At 36.4% G+C, this 19625-nt stretch overlaps 1 protein-coding gene across 1 annotated transcript in view; it reads right to left on the bottom strand.

The window, feature by feature from the left end:
- Window positions 1-19625, bottom strand: part of ZBTB11 (zinc finger and BTB domain containing 11) — a 34365-nt gene that overhangs the window by 4227 nt on the left and 10513 nt on the right. Inside the window, exons 2-10 of the mRNA XM_072614141.1 lie at window positions 9540-9775; window positions 8625-8856; window positions 6185-7035; window positions 5783-5962; window positions 4227-4463; window positions 3081-3225; window positions 2201-2318; window positions 1583-1741; window positions 1289-1464 (exon numbers count right to left, since the gene is read on the bottom strand). Of these exons, the coding sequence (XP_072470242.1) occupies window positions 1289-1464; window positions 1583-1741; window positions 2201-2318; window positions 3081-3225; window positions 4227-4463; window positions 5783-5962; window positions 6185-7035; window positions 8625-8856; window positions 9540-9775 (2334 nt within the window). The remainder of the gene's footprint in view (window positions 1-1288; window positions 1465-1582; window positions 1742-2200; window positions 2319-3080; window positions 3226-4226; window positions 4464-5782; window positions 5963-6184; window positions 7036-8624; window positions 8857-9539; window positions 9776-19625) is intronic.

The raw sequence follows: 19625 nt of genomic DNA, 5'->3' as shown, positions 1-19625 counted from the left end.
CCCCTCAATTTCCAATTCTTTGCCACTACAAAAAAGAGCCACTAAAAATATTTCTGTACATATAAGTCCTTTTCCATTTTCTCTGATCTCTTTGGGATATAGATCTAGTAGCAGTATTGCTGGGTCAAAGGGTATGTATAATTTTATAGCCTTTTGACAGTATAATTCCAAATCGTTCTCCAAAATTGTTGGACCAACTCAGAACTCCACCAGCAATTTATTAGTGGACCTATTTTCCCTCATCCCATCCAGCATTTATCAGTTTCCTTTTCTGTCACATTAGCTAATTTGATAGGTGTGAGGTTAGGTAATTCAGAGTTATTTTAAATTGTTTAAATGGTTTTTATTACTTTTTAAACCAACAATGGAGCCCCTGATAAGTGAGAACAAATTTTAAGGACCCAGTGAATAAGTAACGTAGAAAACTTCACAAACAGATAGAGTCAGTCTAAGAGCAGCAATCACCTCTCAAATATTTCATATAGAAATGGAGAAAAGGGGAGAAGAGGCAACATAGAATAGAGAAAATTACAAGGTAAACTTTTCCAAAGCCTACTTGATAGGGGAATCTGAAATTTCCAGATGTGAAGCCTTTTCCTGGACCTGTGTTAAAGACATTCTAGGGTATTAGTCAAACTGCCTAAGCACTTAAAATGTATCTGAAATTATCCAGGGAGTCATCCTTTAAGTATGGGCAAGTCTAAGTAGATCTACTCACCCCTTTCCCCATTCATCTAACTAATGAAAATAAAAAATCATAATTTGAAATCTTCAAATCACACAAAAGCATCTGAAATTTTTTGCCAAAAACACCTTCTATAGATACTACATTCACATGTGGAAGAAGCTATAGATATAAAGAGAAAGGGAATTCACCTTAGGATATTCTTGATATGGTAATACATCTTTTATGGAAAAAATATTCTCCTTACAATTTATTATTACATAAGGATACCCAGTGCATACTGAATACCTATTTTCTGAAGGCACATTATCACAGTGTACTTTCTGCCTCTGTCATCTTAACAAAGCTCAGCTAAATGGGTTTTGTTATAAATTTAAATGTTTATGCTTAATCAAATTTATTAGAACAGGATTCTACTTGTAATTAAGATGAGTAGATTGTACAGGCAATTTCTAGAGTCACAGTGTCAGTCACTTCCAATAGGAAAGTTTATGAACCAGTGGGTTCATAAACAATAATGGTAGAAAGGTAGAAAATGAGGAGAAAACTAGTTCCAAAAGGGCATTCTTTCTATATTAAAACATTTAAGCATATATATCCTACCTTCATGGTTGTTCATGTGTCTTCTATACTCCCGTAGTTGAGTGAATTTTCTTCCACACTGTTCACACACACGTTCCAGATTTTGTTTTGCTCTTCCTTTCTTCCCATGAGTAGCTTTCTTTACATGTCTTCTATACAAGGCTTTTTCATAGAATTCCTTACCACATACATTGCACCTAAAATATAATACATGCTTTTACCCAGTATTTATACATCAGAAAAATCCTAAGAATCAGACTTTGAAGTACTATGTCACATCTTAATTCGGATCAGAACTTTCCCAAGATTACTCACCTATAAGGCTCCGTGACAGAATGAGACTTTACATGGGAATACCAATCTTTCTTCCAACTATAGCACTTTTCACAAAATTGGCACTGGAATGGCTTCACACCAAGATGTTTGTTCATGTGCTGACGGAGATCTCGGGCTTCAAAGAAACTTTTTTCACATCTGCAATAAGGAAATTTAATCACATTCTTATCCAAAGAAAGTTTTCATTTTTAATTGATGTTTTTTGTTTTGTATCACATTTTTTTATATAACCCTCTGCCTTCCCTACCCCTATATGCTATCCTTTATAACAAACATTTATAAAGAAATAGAAAAAGCAGTTAAACAAAACCAATCAACATATTAATCATGTCCAACAGCACATGCTACATTTTGTATCTATAGTACCCTAATTATGGTAGTGTATTATCTTAACTTTTCTCTGAGTCTAAACTTATTCATTGCAATTACACAGTGGAAAACAAGTTTTTTATTAACATAATAGTTTTATAGAAACACCATCATAAAGTGACATAAATTTGAACGAAGAAATTCTACAACATTTAAATTTTTGTTAAATAACCAAACAGAACAAATTGTGTTGAAATTAGTTGAACGTTTTATATTCTAAACACTTACTGAGTACACTGATAACCTCGAACCTCAGGCTTTGGCTGATGTTTCTTTAGGTGCTTGCTGAGTCCAGAGCCCCTATGAAAAGACTTTCCACAGATTGAGCAAAGGTATTTTGACTCTCCTGTTAAAATAAAAAACTTGTCAAGTTTGAAACTTAGGTTCTTTATCAATAGTATTTTTCCTAAAAGTCATATATTCTTAACTTAAGAACCCCACCCCCCAAAAAAGCTATCTGAAACCTTAAACTTCACTATTTGTCATTTTAAAAATGTATATCAACTTTAATAACACATTAACACATTGCTCTATTTTCTCCTGAATCCCCTTTGCACTATGTGACATAATAAATAAGGAAGTATGTCCTTGGCTGACAAAATAACAGGTCTTGAAAACACAAATAACATTATTTAAATTTATGTAATATGATTAATAAAAAAATTTTAAGTGCTACTGAATTAATAGTAACTTTTTATCATATGTTTTCTTAATTAATGAATACTGAATAATGAATAGTGAAAATCATTCTTATGTTGGGGCTTATAAAATTTTTTTATGTGAAAAAGGAGTACACATACTCAAAGATTAGGTTTGTTATTAAATCTATTATTTGCCTATGGTCTGATTTCTTTTAAGCACAGCCTAATTTCCTTAAGGTACTGAAGTTATAACCCTATATCAAGCTGCATTATTCAAGCAAAATATTGTTAGTAGCTCCTTTTTAAAATGGGCTTTCCTAAAACCAAACCAATCCAATTTTTACTGTCTCAACATAATACAATTTACTACATTGGAGGAAGCTTTTTAATATCAATTTCTTTCCCAGAAGAAAAAATATGTACACTCACACACGTGCACACTACATCAGTATAGTTGGTCTCAGTACCTGTATGAATGCTCATATGTTCTTGAAGACTGCGCTTGGTGACAAAAGACTTAACGCAGAGTTCACACTGAAACTGTTTCTGTGCTTCATGGAGAGCCAGGTGTAATTTTAAACCATGCTTGTAAATGAAAGCCTTTCCACAGACCTATGAAAAGTTTTTTGTTAAAGCTATTAGTTTAAAAAAAAAGGAAAAGGAAAGTAAGTACTGTTTCTGAAGAACAAGAGACTATTCACAAGCCACTAAAAAGGACTTTACTATTTTAAAGCCAGATTGTAAGGACTGACTGTTCCATCTGCAGAGCTATACATAGTTTCTTTACCTATCACATTGGTCATGAAGGAAAAACAGAGGTACCCTTATATTATTTAGTAAATGCCATGATAATAGCTCATATTATTTCTGTGAAACAGATAATTTAAGTATTGGCCCCATTTTATAGATGAAACTGACCCTTAAGACAGTGAAGTGATATGTCTAACACCAGCCCCACTAATCCAATAGACTCAATAGAGTGATTTCATTAACTAGAAATCAATTATTTTGCTGGATGTCCATGTCAGTCTAGACTCCCAGAAGAAAAGGCAGCTTAGATGGACACCAAAAATATACAAGATTCAGGACTCAGCTTGAACCACAGATACTCCAAGTAATGCTCTTTGAATCCCAGACAGTTCAAACAGTTAGAAGAACCTTAAGGATGACAGAATGGGAACCCACATAAGTATACAGCAGAGAAAACCAATCTGTTCTAGGAGGCTCGGATAAGTCCAGACAAAAATCTATAGCTTTAAAAATTTTGTTTAAACATAGCCATCCCTTTCCTACCTACACCCAATTAAACCCACTTACAAAGTACATTTCCTGAGAAGTTTATTAATGGTTGTTAATAGAAAGAATGTGTCCTTTAATTTGGATATGATGGTATTTATACTGATGGCTGTATTTAATCAGTTTTGTTGCACTTCGATGAGAATACTCATGGCCTGAGCAAATCTCACAGCAGCAGAACTCTGTAATATTTTGTATGTGAGAGTGATTCAGTTATTCTGCTATTAGAATATAATACACCCATTCTACCACTATAGTTAGTTCAGATCTTTTTCTTTTAAAATATTATATCTATTCACACATACATACACATTTACCTGGCATGCATGTGGCTTCACACCTGTGTGCTTCAACATGTGTATTCTAAGAGAATATAGTTTGGGCAATGTCCTTCCACATATAGAACATATAAACTCCCGTTTGGTTCGACCCTTTTCAGTTGATACTCCTGAATCTTCTTCAGCAGTAGAAGAAGTAGGTACATCACTTTTTCGGGTATGTCGAATAAGGTGTGCTCGTAAAGAAGCACTATATTGAAATTCTTTTTTACACAACTAAAAAGCAAAAAATCAAATTCAGTAACTTATAAATACATTTAATTTTAATCCAAATAAATGGAAATTCCATCAAATTCTCCCTCAACGAACATTTATTGATCCTCTTCATGCCAAAGAGCTCTTGGAAGACACCTAGACTTAAGTTAAAGATTTGGTTCTGCACCTTGGTTACAACCTAGCAGAGAAGCAGATAGTTCACCTACATAAAGCAAACAGTTCAAAAGTAGGAATAATCTCTGAGCACTATATCAATTATAATTATTTTTCATAAAGAGATGCCTTCATTAAAAAAACAAAGCTTACAATACTCTGTTACCTAGATCAAAAAAGTACCTAATACAAAGATTAAGAATTAGATCTTTAAGATCTTTTTTCCCCAAAAGTTAACCTGTTGAATTTATTGTATGCTTAAAAGAAAAAGTAAACTATGAAATAAGAGATTCTGTTTCATGTACAAGCTTCATTTTCTATTCTACTCTACATATTGAAAATGCTCATTTTATTTGGTGTTAAGAATAAAAAAAAATTCAAGAAACAATGAAATGGCCAACAGTTTTTTCTACCTGACTTGGGGATTTTTTTTCTTGATATTGTGCTCCTCTCCCCTCTTCCTCATCTCTTATCACTCAGATGCTCTCTACCACTCTCTCCTCCTTCAACCCTGTCTCACATGAAGAGGTAGCATTACTCCTTACCAAGACTAACCCCTCTACCTGGATAGGCAATCCCATTCCATCTCGTTTCCTCTGACAGACTGTCCTCTCTTTTCCCCCCACTTCATTATTTATTTTCAGTCTCTCTATGTCTACTGGCTCCTTTTCCCACTGCCTACAAACATGCCCAAACCTCTCCCATCTTCAAAAAACCTTCATTTGATCCTGCCATCTATCCACCCTATGCCTCTTCTGCTCTTTGCGGCTACAATTCTTGAAAAAGCCTTCTACAATCAGTGCCTCCACTTTCTTCTCACCTCTTCTTAATGCCTTACAATCTAGCTTTATCAACCTCATCATTTCACCAAAACTGCTGTCTCAAAGTCACTAATGATCTCTTAGTTGCCAAATGCTTTTCTCCATCCACATTCTCCTTGACCTTCCTGTGGCCTCTGACACTGAAGAACTATCTTTTCGATAAACAAAACCAAAATAAATCCACAAGAAAACAAAAACATAATTGTTAAAAAACGCATAAAATAGTTACTGGAGAAAAATTAATCTAAAATAGGACACCAGAATATCAGAATAATAAAAAATATCAATCTATCAGATTCAAGCCATCATCTATTTAGAGGTATCTTCTAAATAGCAGAAACTCACCGGGCACTTGTAATCTTTAGTTCTTTCATGTTTCAATGTGTGCATGATAAGTGCATAGCGTCTCTGAAAATCCATTCCACATTCACTACATCTGTGTACTGTTTCTTCTTCTGTGTTCTCATTAGCCTCTCTTTTGGGCTGCTTCATTTTTTTCCCTCTTTGAACTAATTTCAAAGCAACCTAATTACAGAGAAGAAAACACATTCTAATGAAGGCATGTCAATTTTGATATCCTAGTTTTTCTTTTCTTTTTTACCAATTTTCTAATATTATTTGGAACTCCCAGAATGGCAATTAGGATCTCATGTTCCCCCCCAAAAAGTCAGTTACATCTTTTCTACAGCCATACTTTTCATGAACAAAATAAAAATGAGAAGTGTGCACACACATTGATCATCATACCTGCTGAACTGCTGATTTAGGATTGGCTTTCCTATTCTGAAGCTTTTTCTCTATTCCTTTGTGTAGTCGTATATATCCACCTTCACTAACAGAGCGCTGACGAAGCCTGCTTTTATAAGTGTCATCAGGGCTGAGGGCTGCCTTCTCTTGTTGTGTAACAGGGCTTCCTTGGACTTGGACTGGTCGGCTACGTTTTTGGTTGTGATCTTCTGCAATGTCTTCGGCATAGGTATCTTCAAATGATTTGCTATAATCATCATTTTCCATTTCTTTGTCCACTGGAGTACTGGTGCCCCTTTCATTTACCACAGAAGGAGTGGGAAGGGCACTGGAAACTTTGTCATCTTTTCTGGTATCTGAAGTTTCTATTTCAAGAATTATCATGTTGCTGTTCGTCACTGTTTCAGACTTAATTCCAGAGTGTGAATGGGTTATATTTTCTGGCTGTACTAAAACAGACTGAGATGCTGGACAAACCTGGGGTTCAACCTGCTGTGTATTCTCACCTTCCTGCCCATCACCTGGAAATTCTCCATTTACAGGGGATACAAATGTACTGGTTTCAAGTTCGGAGGGCACAACTTCTTCCACACTGCCCACAGTTTCTGCTGTGTCTCCATTCTGCTCTCGTAGGCTTTGAGTAGATTCAACTGTTTGTACTTCCCCTTTTTTGTACACAGTAATCTGCTTTTCCTCCATTAGTTTATGTACACTTTCACAGATTTCCAAGACTTCAGGCATGAAAAGGTGGCGGGCCAAGATGGCAACATCTGCCATGCTACAAAAATCAAAACTTAACACCGAAGTATAAGCAAACTCCAGCAAGGGAAGGAAACTTGACTTACAAAAGCCTGTACAGAACAAAGAGGGAAAGTGGTAGATTGTAAAAGGAAAAACTGCAAGAAACCCGAAGATCTATGCATACTGAGTTGGTATAAAAACTGATATAACACTCTCCCAACATCATCACTAAAAAATAAAAGTCAAACATAACCATTTATTCTCTCCCCATGCAACCCTGACTCTGTTTTGATCTGGAAGAATAGAACATGAAATAAACACTCATTTTCTTCTGTTATATTCTCTCATTAACAATTTATTGATTTTTTTGTTTTTAAATCACCTTCATTTCCAAAAATATTCTTCCCTGTTTCCTATAAAGAGAGCCATTCCTTGCAACAAAGAATTTAAAAGGAATAAAAAACATCAGCAGAATCTGAGAATATTGCTGAACTCTCTTCCAATTATTCCTGTAAGGATAAATTACGAGGATAAGAATTGTTGTTATTTCAGAAGTGTTAATTTCATTAACTATCTGCTTTCTTAAATGAAAGGCTGCACTTGGATTATTAAATGAGTGCTTTTCAGAGGTTCACTAGGGGCCTGTTTAGTAACATTTCATGGGTGTTTAAAGCAAACACTTTCCCTGCACGTTATCTTTCATTTGCTTTAAACTTTCTAAGAAAAGTAGAAAGGGGGAATACCCTTATGTGCTTCTTTCTGCCTGAAGATGTATAAAAGGTAAGAAAATGATCCCAAAGTGTTGTACACACTACATTCTGAAGGCGAATTCTGTTTAGTTTACCTAGTGTAAGATGCCCACCCCCACCTCCCACTCAGTCACAAAAGTCAGGGGGAAAAGAATGCCACAGTACCAAATATTAAAATGGTAAAAATATGCACTGACATTTGTGCTACCCTGGGTACCTTTTTGGTCTTCTGGAAGAATGGGAACATCTACCCTAGCAATTACCAAGACAAGGAAATTTCATCAGAAATGAATGCCCAATTATAAATATACAACGTTATAAAATACCACTTATCATCACAAGTCCTTTCCTGGTCAATTAAAAAGTATTACAACTGTATACATGGCTCATATTACCCTGTCTAAAATGTTATGTTTTTCCAATATTCACCTGGAAAATTAAAAACACTAAATCTCAGTCAAAGCACAGCAAGTTTTCAAGTGATACATTTAAGGCAATAGACACTGAACCAGAATTATATTTGACTGAAAATTTACTGAATTTGATTGTTAACACATATTTTTTAAATTAATGTTTCAAAAACAAGATACACAGATAATTTTCCAGTCAAATGGGCTAGCTACAACATAACTGTGTTCACATACAAACACATCAAGGACAATTATACTTTATTCCATGGTGTTTAAAAGCCCTGTGACAAATATCAAGGATTTGTCTGCTATCATCACCCTGGATACTTACCCCTCTAGTGGTGAGAATAAAAAAATAAGATACTTTTTCCAAGCCCCTTCCTGTGCATCATACTTAAAATGAGAAAAAATCCAAACCCATGCAGCTCAGTTTGCTCACTGACTCCTCTTACCTAAAACAAATACTCTCATTCTGGCTCCATATACTTCTCCCAGAAACTTATACACAAAGAAAAAATAAAGATTATTTAAACATTTTACCTGACAGATCCACCACAGCTTCATGACTGGAAACAGCTCCCTTTTCTATAAAAAGATCTCGGAAGTACTCGCTGTTAGCTGACAAAACAGACTTATGAGCTCTGTACTCTTCTCCCTCAATTAACAAAGTAACATCACAGAACTGATTGTTAAGTCTTTGCTGATTCAGCTGTTTTAAGACTGCTCGACAATGTTTTGGTGAAGACTGTTTTACAACACCTTTAGTGTCAACCTATCAAAAAGAAATTCAAGACCAAAAGCTGTATGTTACATTGTCTACTTGAAAATGTAAAACATCTCTCTTCATTCTTGAATGAATTGTCATCAATTAATAAGTTGGTGTTCTACTTGAACATCTTTTAAAATGTTTTTCGGTTTTTATTTTTCATTTATTTTTTTCTTGCTCCTACTTCTTCCTGCCTGAATCAGTCCCTCTTCCCCCATCCTTCAGAAATGAAAAAAAAAAAAAAAGCAAAATGCTTATAACAATAAGTAGAGTCAAATGTCTTATATTGGCTATGGCCAAAACTGTCTCATTCTTTGCTTTAGTTTATCACAGCACTCACCAACATCTTTTAATAGACATAAGCTGTCCCCACTTTTTTTTTTGCCTCTTTTTCTTCTCTCACCCACCACTATATACACAATTCTGAAGGGAAAAAACAATGAGGACATTTAGGAAGGCTGAAAAGACATTACCAGAACATCTTTAACTTATCAACCTAATATGCAACTACCTGGTAATATTAAGTAGACAAATGTACTTTGGGTCCCTAACACTAGTTTCTCATTTAATATTAATGCCATTAACCAAAGTTTCTAAGTGGTTCTAGAAAAATAAAATTTACCAAGACCAAATACGCTATTATATTACCATAGTTACAAATTTTAAAGCAGTGGTAAAATGCCACTTACAAATACAAGTTCATGTTTGGATATTGGCTTCTTTTTCACAGTCTTGGACACTGCACCTGGAACAGATGCAGGATTGCTTTGGTCATCATCTGTTTCATTACTCTCTTCAGTAGATTCTAGTTCTAATCCCAATTCTTCCAACATTTCAGAAGTATCTGATATTGGGCGGGCTCGATCCAGTTTCTCCTGGCATTTGCTACACTCTTTAATGTAATCTTTTACTTGCTTTAAAATACCTAGAGGGAAATGAGAATGAAAAAGTTATATGCGTATCTGCTCCCAATTTAAAATTAGAAGTGAGATAAAACAACTGGTGGCTCCCACTATTCAAGTCAAATCAACAAGGATTCATTAAGAACCTACTATCTGTCAAGCAGTGTACTAAAAGGTGGGATACAAAAAAAAAAGACAAAAGACAGTCCCTGTTCTCAATGAGCTCAATCTATTGGGGAGACCACATAAAAACAACTAAGTACAAACAAAATACACACAGAATAAATTGGAGATAATTAACAGAGAGAAGGCACTAGCCTCAAGGGAGACTGAGACTTGTAGAAGGTGGGATTCCAGTTGGAACTTGACATAAGCCAGTGATACCAAGTGTTGGAAATGAAGAAAAGAATCCAAGGCATGGACAATTGCCAGATTTAAAAGGCTTGAAATTGGTAGATTTTTTTTTTAAACATATGAGTGGCCATTTCTATGCTGGGGACCTGCAAGTCAGCAACTGCCTACATAATCAATGTTGGGAGCATTTTAAATATGTAAAGGTAGTTTAAAAAAGTGGTAAAAGCAAATTACCCTTGGAAATAAAGACAAATGAAAACATTAAATGATAATTTTCCCAAATGCAAATCCCCCTACAAGTGTCAGTTCTTCAACTGCTATATAGAAAGTATATAGTTAGATGAGTTGTTGCCATCTTAAATATCATCAATTTTGGCTTTCTTATTAAATTACGCACGCAACAGTTGTGAAAGTTTAGTTTAGTATCTGAGTCTCTTCATCTTATCCAGGCTGGAAGTGTGGTGGCCACTCATGGCTTGATGACACTAGGGACAGACACTGAAGCTTTACCCTACACCATTTCTGACCTAGGATGTTTTTGTCTCTCCTTAGGCAACCTGATACTCTCCCACAGGGACTCCCATTTTGGGGTCAGATCGTGTGGACACCTGATTGTTTTAGCCTACTACACTCCAGAAACCCCCATTTCCAGTGATTCCCCCAGGAGGCAGAGATTATAGGCATGCAGCATTGCTGTGGAAATGTAGAGGCAAACCTGTCAGGTGTCTTTGTTGATAAGCAAGGAGAAAGTGGAATGCCTCACATCTAATTGCTATTGGGTACCATAAGAATCAATGGATGGATTTCTTTCTTGTTGGGTATTGCGTCAACAATTCTGGCTACCTCCATTTGCTGAAGATTTTCAAAAAGTTTTGAGATCAATCAGGCAACAAGCATTTTTAAGTTCTGAGTTCCAGGCACTGTGTTAAAAAGACTTCATCTCAAGTGAAAAAATTATTCCTTTCTTATAAATCTGACTTGGGCTTTTAAATTGATTTCTATAAGCTATTTTTGTTCATTTACCTAAGCATCTTGTATTTTATATTGCTAAGAAAATTGAGGACCATTCACATAACCTATATCTTCTCCTCTTCAACTCAAAACTAGAGATCACACCCCAAACACGACCTTCTTTCCCCTGGTCTGTAACAATGAGGTGGTCCTCTTTGCCAAGGCCAAACCCTTCTCACTGGCCTTTGATCCCAACCTCTCTCTACTTCTGTAGATTGCCTTCTCCATTATCACCTCCCCCCACTATCAATCTCTCCTTGTCTACTGGTTATTTCCCCTACTGCATTAAAACACGCCTATATTTCCCCCCACCTTAAAAATCTTCACTAGATCCTACCATCCCCCTTAAGGTAGGAGGATACTTTGCTTTCCTTTATTGGCCAAACCCTAATAAAAAACTATACTAGATGCCTTCATTTCTCCTTTCACTCCCTCCAACCCTTTGCAATCTGACTTTCCCCACCTCACTGAACTAACACTGTGCTGCTTCAAAGTTATTAAGGATGCCTTCATTGTGAAAACTGAAGTTTTCTTAGTCCTTATCCTTCTTAACCTGTTATATTTGACATTACTGACCACTATACCCTGTCCTCTCATCATCTCTGTATTTTAGAGACACTATGATCTCCATGTTCTTCTACATCTCTGACCACTCCTCAAGTCTCCACTACTGGCTCATCACATATATCATATCCCCTAACTGTGGGAGTTCCTCAAGACTCTATTCTTTGTACTACATTCTCTTGGTAACCTCATCAACTCTCATGAATTTAATTACTCACCTCTATAGAAATCATTCCCGTTTCTGTATATCCATCCATTTCCTGGAACTTGAGTCTGCTGTCACCAACTGCCTTTGGATATCTTGAACTGGATGTCCCAGAGATATCTCAAACTCAACATGCCCAAAATGATACCTATCATTTCCTCCCCAGCCAAACTTCCCTATTTCTTTCAAAGATTCCACTTTTCCAGTCTCCCAGTTTCATAACCTCAGGGTTATCCTGTACTCCTCACTCTCTTCCACCCTACATATCCAGTCTGGTGCCAATCTAACCATTTCTTCCTTCACCACATCACTCATATCTGACACCTTCTCTCCTTTCATAGGGCCACCACTTTATTTCATATCCTCAGCAGTTCTGACCTATGGTGGTCTCTGAGGTTTCATTGCCTCAAGTCTCTCCCTACTTCAGGTGGATGAGGATGTGTTGATGAGGGGTGCTTGAGGCAGATGGAACAAGCAGAATACAGGATGTGAGATAAGAAGCAAGGTGTGACCAGCCAGAAAAGTGATCAAAGAAGACCAGGCATTGAAGCCCCCCACCAGGGCCTTACCTGTATGCTTTCATAAAGCACCTCCAATTCCAGAACAATTCTTCCCCCTCCCCTCTCCTATTCTCTGTGCTTATTTGTATAATAAAGACACCTCCAGACCACCTGATATCCCAGTCATTTTGGAGCCCTGCTTGCTCCTCCCATTCTCTTGTTCCCTTTCCCCTATTCCATAAAATTGTATTTAAACCATACCTTTAACATGGATAACTGCCTTTGACTCCTACAAGAAGTAAGGCAGGTAGGGGTAGGGGAGGAGGGCAGGGCCTGCAGCCTATGCTCTGCCTCCCACATGGGGTAGAGCTCATTGGGGCTCTGCCTCATGGAAAGAAGGCCTTTAACTTGGGAGTCTGTCCAAATGAATTCTTTCAGGACAATAGGACCCGAATATCTATTCCTCATCATTTCGGGTAGCACCAACATCCTTGGGGTGCAACCTGAACTCATCAAGGTCATCCTAAACAGTATTGCCATAGTGATTTCCCTTAAGCACAGATCTTCCTTGCACAAATTTCAGTGGCTCCCTATTGTCTCCAGATTAAAATATATACTCCTATGTTTGGACGTGTGTGTGTGTGTGTGTGTGTATTTATAGTTTATTTATTTTAAGTTTACAGCATTCAGTTCCACGAGCTTTTGAGTTTTAAATTTTCTCCTCCTCCCCACTCTGAACTCCCCAAGAGGGCATGCAATATGATATAGACTCAATATACATTTACCTTTGTATGTAAGGTGAATTTTAGTGTGTGTAAAGTGAATTTTTGTTATCATTTCTCAGAGTCCAGTTGTTTCCCAGGTACTAGATATGAGTTTCCACAGTTATGGTTCAAAACATCTCCACCACACTTGTTCAGCATGACAAAATGATAAATAATACAAATATCCACTGCAGCTGTGCACTGAGATACATGGATGAGGTGATATAAATTTGTGAGGCTACTGTTGGCAATATGCCTTCTTTGTCTGTTGGTCTATAAACAGGTAGTCACAGTGAATGGAGAAGCCTTAGGGATGAATGCATGAATACAGTGTGTGCCTCAAATGCCTCCCATTGAGGCTTGGAGGGGAACCTTAGGGTTGAGTGCTCAAGCTGGAATGTTGTTCAAGCCTTGATTGGCTGCCATCAAGGCTTGGGGGGAATCTGTGTTTGCCTCAACTGGCCTCCACTGAGGTTTGAGGGCACTGAGGTATAGCACAAGTTGTGCCTATTTCTATTGACTCCACTGAGAGGCAGGGGTAGTTGTCTCTCCTTCTCACCGGCCCCTGTGAGAAGGGTGATTAGGGAATGCAATAGAAGTTTATGCTCCCATTATCAGCAATCCTGTTCTGAGAAAATCAGACTAAAGTAAGATTATTAACTCCTTCTTAGAGTCTTTCCAGTCTGACCAAATCAAGAGTGAACCTGTGCTAGCAGACCTCAAGTGTGCTGTGTTTATCTGTCTTACAATCTTAAACATATACTGTAAAGAAGAATTATAACCAATGGAATGGACCACAAGAAACAAGAAACAAAACAAAAAAGAGAGCAAATAGTATGCTTCAATCTGCATTCAGACTCTAATTCTTTCTCTGGATGTGGACGGCATTTTCCATCATGAGCCTTTTGGAGTTGTCTCAGAACCTTGCATTGCTGAGAAGAGTCAAATCTATCAAACTTAGTCATCTAACAATGTGGCTATAACTGTGTACAATGTTCTCCTGGTTCTTCTCCTCACACTCAGCATCAGTTAATGTAAGTCTTTCCAGGTTTTTCTGAAATCCACCTGCTAATCATTTCTTATAGCACAGTAGTATTCTATTACATTCATATACAAGTTGTTCAGCCATTTTCCAATTGATGGACATTCCCTCAATTTTCAATTCTTTGCCACCACAAAAAACAGCTGCTATAAATATTTTTGTACATGTGGGTCCTTTTCCCATTTGTATGACCTCTTTGGGATACAGACCTAGAAACAGTATTTCTAGGTCAAAAAGCATGCACATTTTTATAGACGTCTGGGCATAATTCCAAATTGCTTTCCCTATGTTCAGTTTTTAAAGCCTTTAATAACCTGGCTCCAACATATCTTTTCACTATGAATTACTCCTCCTTTTCCATACTCTATGGGTCAAACAAATGGCTTTCTCTTTGTTCCTCACATGTAGTCCTCAATTTCTAGTCTCTATTTATTGCAGTGGCCATCCCTCATTAACTGCCTGGTATTTATTTTGCATTTACTCCACCTATATTACTCTGCATATAGTTATATATGCTCACTAACTATGTATGTCCCAAGGCTTAGCCTCAGTTAGCTTTTCTTTTCTCTATATACTACCTTGTTTGGCCATCTCATCAGCTCCCTTGATTCAATTATCATCTCTATGCATTTGATTCTCAGACTTGTATATCCAGTCCAGGTCTCTCTCTGAGCTCCAGTCCAGTTTCACCAACTGTGCTTTGGGCATCTTGAACTGGATATCCTGTAGACACTTCAAACTCAACATGTCCAAAACAAAAGTCATTTATCTTTACCACAAAAACCTATCTGATCCCCAATTTTCCTTATCCAGGCTTATAACCTAAGTTATCTTGGACTCCTCATTTAAGCTGCCTCCAGATCGTCTTTCAACATCTTTCTCACACTGCAATCACTGCAGTTCAGGTCCTCATTGGCTACATTACTGTAGTAGATGGTTAGTAGGACTGGATTCATAGTCTTGTTGCAGGTTCTCTCTTCCCTTTTCTCTCTTCTTGAACTCACCCCTAGGGAAATGTCCATCACCTTTAACTTCACTGTTGATATTATGAGACTGTCCAATCATTAAGGAATTGACTAACATCAACCCAGCATTATAAATATATATAATGCCAAGAGAAAAAAATGAATGTAGCTAAATGGAAGGAAGGATCACGGTACTGCTTAGAGAGGCAAAGAAAGGAGAGTTGGAAGGAGGGGTTTTATTGCCTAAAAGCACTAAGAAATACATTTCATAGGATGTGCTCCCCATATTTGCAAAAAGGCCAACATGAACCAGCTTATGTACTTAATTTTGGTTTCAAAGAGCAATGAAGTGAAGAATGTCTAAAAAACTTGATAAGACTCTAGATATTCAATGACTTCAATGTAAATGTGGGATTAGGCAAGAAGGGTAAAAACTGTATCAGAAAGCATGGTTCAATTAGAATGAGTAAGAGAGGGCAAAGACTGAGATCTACACAGATATATTGACTTGCCCAGGGCTACACAACTAGAAAATGGTTCTATTATTGACTACAAATAAGTCTTACTCCTCTGGCTTAATAATTATTTTCTTCAAGAAAAGAAACAGTAAGTTTTAGACATGGAGAGCACCAAGTAACAACACAAAAAGTTGTTTATATTTTAATAGACAGGAAAAGACTCATTATTGATGTGGGAGTCATCCTTGAATCAGCAGTCTGCAGTCACACCACTGACTTCTTAAAGCAAATATTGGAATTAGTATAAATCTAGATTAAAAAATGAGAAGAAATATGATAAGCAATTAAAACAACTCAGTCCTGAACTATTTAAATAAGTTATTGTTCATGAAAAAAAGAGAAACAGGTGGTAGAAATGAAATCAATATAAGTTATAATAATCTTAAACAGAAGTTTAACTAATATAAATCAACTGCTATAATGAAGAAACATAAAGAGCCTAAAAAGCACCTTAGCAAACACTTCACTCACTTCCCCAGTAAATAGAGATGGAAGGTAAAGGCAATACTGGTTTAGAACAAACCCATCAGTATAATCTTACAAAAGATAATGAAAGATTATGAGCTGTATTGATTCAAAAGGTAGAGAGTAGTGGAGGGCAAAAGCAATTTTAAAAGCTTGACAAGAGAACTAGCTAAGTAAGTGAAGTTATTTATTCCAAGAACAAGTAAAGATAAAAATGAAAGACCAACAAAAAGATTTTTACTACCAACGAGAGCTAACAATACACTTAGGCTCTACCATCACAATCCCAGAGGTGTTTGCAGAGGAGGTAGAAATGGTACTAAAGAAAAAAAAAATCACCACAGAAAAGGACTGGATCAAGTTCACATTAAACAGATCCATGCTGGGGGAGATGCAATTTCAAGGGCACTGAAGAACCCATTCATGAGGTGTGTAAAGGAGAAGCTAAAGAGGTACTGGAAAAATCTGAGACCTTCTACTCAAAAAAGATGACTCAAAACATCAGAAACTACCAACCTATATGCTTAGTTTCCCATATATGTAAATTTTTATGAAAATCATCTACATCTGAATTAAGAGCACCTTAAATGAGGATTTTAGTAGGGATCAAGATGACTTTCAAAAACAATTTTCCACATTGTACTGCATTTTTTTCCATCATAAATTAAACTGGAAGATGTAGAGAACATAAGATGCCACTATGCTACCACTGACCACCTGTATGACCTTGGGCATGTCATTTAATCTCCTTACACTTCAAAGTCCTCATTTAGATGGTCTCTGTTATCTTATGATTACTGGGAACTGGTGGTGCAGTAAAGTGTCCTGTCTGAAGCAGGAAGACCTGAGTTCAAATCTGGCCTCATACACTTACTAGTAGTGTTACCCACGGCAAAACACTTAGCCTCTGTTTGCTTCCTCATCTATAAAATGGGAGTAATAACAGCACCTACCTCCAAGGATTGTTGTGAGGATTAAATGACATAATATTTGCAAAGTACCTAGCACAGTGCCCCACACGTTAGCTGTTACAAGTTATATGTTAGCTCTTATTGTTTATTCTTTTTTTTAATGATTAGAAAGTACAAAACACTGGCTTAAAGGCACTCTTCTAATCTTAGGTGTTGGCTATCCATACATTAAAGTCATTCAAGATTCCTTGAAGTATGTAACAACAGAGATTCCCATGATCAATGATCCTTTGATTATCAACAAGACCATCACACCAAGGGCAATGACCAGGTGCATGGCAGGTGTGAAATGGATGCAACATATAATGGGGAACTTTGAAGAACAGGAATAAAAGACGTAATCAAGAAAATATGATAGAAAAAAATGATAGTCTGCTCATATGAAAAGGGATGAAAGGTGGCAAGCCCGAGTATCCCAATGGTATCAAAAGAAAACCAAGAAGAAGCCCAGTGTCTTGGATGAACCCTAGTGGTGAACTCAAGAGAGGACAAGGACAAGTTGGGCATGCATGAACAAGTCACCATCTATACTGTTAGAGGGACTCTCTAAAATGATGAAAACACTGATCCATCTGATTATCTGAGTTGTTTTGTTAGGTTATAAATATTCTTACAATATTCAGACAAGGCTTAGAGTAGATGTAATTGACTATATTCTCATTAAAAAATTAAATTGTGTGTCTTATGGAAAACAAAACCAGAATTTCAGAGCTGGATTGGATCTTACAGATCATCTGTGCTGTCTCTCTTACAGTGATGTCAACTTAAAAGAATTTCTCTGGTTTCTTTCTAAAAATCTACAATGCAGATAATGGTCAAAGGATACGAACAGGGAGTTTTCAGAGGAAGAAATTAAAGCTATTTACAGTCATATGAAAAAATACTCTAAATCACTATTGATTAGAGAGATGCAAATCAAAATAACTCTGAGGTACCACATCAAACCTATCAGATTGGCTAACATGATCAAACAGGAAGATGATAAATGTTGGAGAAGATGTGGGAGAGTTAGAACACTAATTCATTGTTGGTGGAGCTGTGAGCTCATCCAACCATTCTGGAGAGTAATTTGGAACTATGCTATGAAATATGCATACCCTTTGCCCCAGCAATATCACTTCTAGAACTGTATCCCAAAGAAATCATAAAAATGGGAAAGGGTCCCATATGTACAAAAATATTTATAGCACCTCTCTTTGTGGTGGTCAAGAACTGGAAATCGAGGGGATGCCCATCAATTGGGGCTGAACAAGTTGTGGTACATGAATGTAATGGAATACTATTGTGCTATAAGAAATGATGAACAGGAAGACTTCAGAAAGGCCTGTAAGGACTTATATGAACTGATGCTGAGGGAAAGGAGTAGAACCAGATCATTGTACATAGTAACAACCATAGTGTGTGAGGCATTTTTCTGGAAGACTTAGCCCTTTACAGCAATGCAAGCACCTAAAACATTTCCAAAGGACTCAAAAAATGCCATCCACATACAGAAAAAGAACAATGGAATTGGAATTCAGAATGAAGCTGAATATTTTATGTTGTGTTATGTTTTGTTTTATTTGGGTTTTTCTCATGGTTTCTCCCATTCATTTTAATTCTTCCATGCAACATGACTAATGTGAAAATGTGTCTAACAAGAATGTATGTGTAGAACCCATATAAGATTGCATGCCATCTCAGGGAGGGAGGGGAAAGGGAGGGAGAGAAAATCTAAGACTTATGGAAATGATTGTAGAAAACTGAAAACAAATTAATTAAAAATAAAATTTAAATTTAAAAAAATTTTAAAATAAAAATAAAAATCTACAATGTAAAACAAAATACACTAACAACTATATATATACGTATAGAACAGAAACAAAACGCAAAACAAATCTGTGAAAAGACAGTGTTGTATTTAAAAAACAAGCAAATATCAAGGATTAATTGCACATTAGTGTGTAATCAGTGTCTAGGGAATTCCAAATTCAAAAATCAGCTCAGTATAAAGAACAGTCAATTTTTCCTCCCATCAATCTGGGAGAGGATTTGTATATGATGGACACTAAATAAATGCCAATTGAGTACAGATAACAATAATAAAATATAGGAAAAGAAATACAATGAAGAAACCTATGGAATAAAAAAAGTGTTTGAGGGTAACTGAGAAGGAAGGAAGAAAAAAAGCATTTATTAAGTGTCCACTAAGTACCAGGGACTATGCTAAGCACTTTACAAATATTAGGTCATTTAATCCCCACAATGATCCTGGGAGGTACGAGCTATTATTATCCCCATTTTACAGTAGAGGAAACCGAGGCAAATAGAGGTTAAGTAACTTGCCCAGGGTTATACAACTAGAAAGCATCTTAAGGCTTGATTTGAATTCAGTTCTTCCTGACTCCATGATGGACACTTCCTCCACTATGCTGCTGCCTTTAAGAAGATGTGATCATCCCAAAACTACCCCTAACTTCAAATATAGTAACTTAATAAAGTAATACAATAACTGGTAATGATTTTTTTCATTCA

Source organism: Notamacropus eugenii, chromosome 5 (assembly GCF_028372415.1).
Source record: "Notamacropus eugenii isolate mMacEug1 chromosome 5, mMacEug1.pri_v2, whole genome shotgun sequence".
NCBI classification, from domain to species: Eukaryota; Metazoa; Chordata; class Mammalia; order Diprotodontia; family Macropodidae; genus Notamacropus; species Notamacropus eugenii.
Note: the sequence above shows the minus strand (reverse complement) of the source record. Positions and strands in the feature narration are given on the sequence as shown.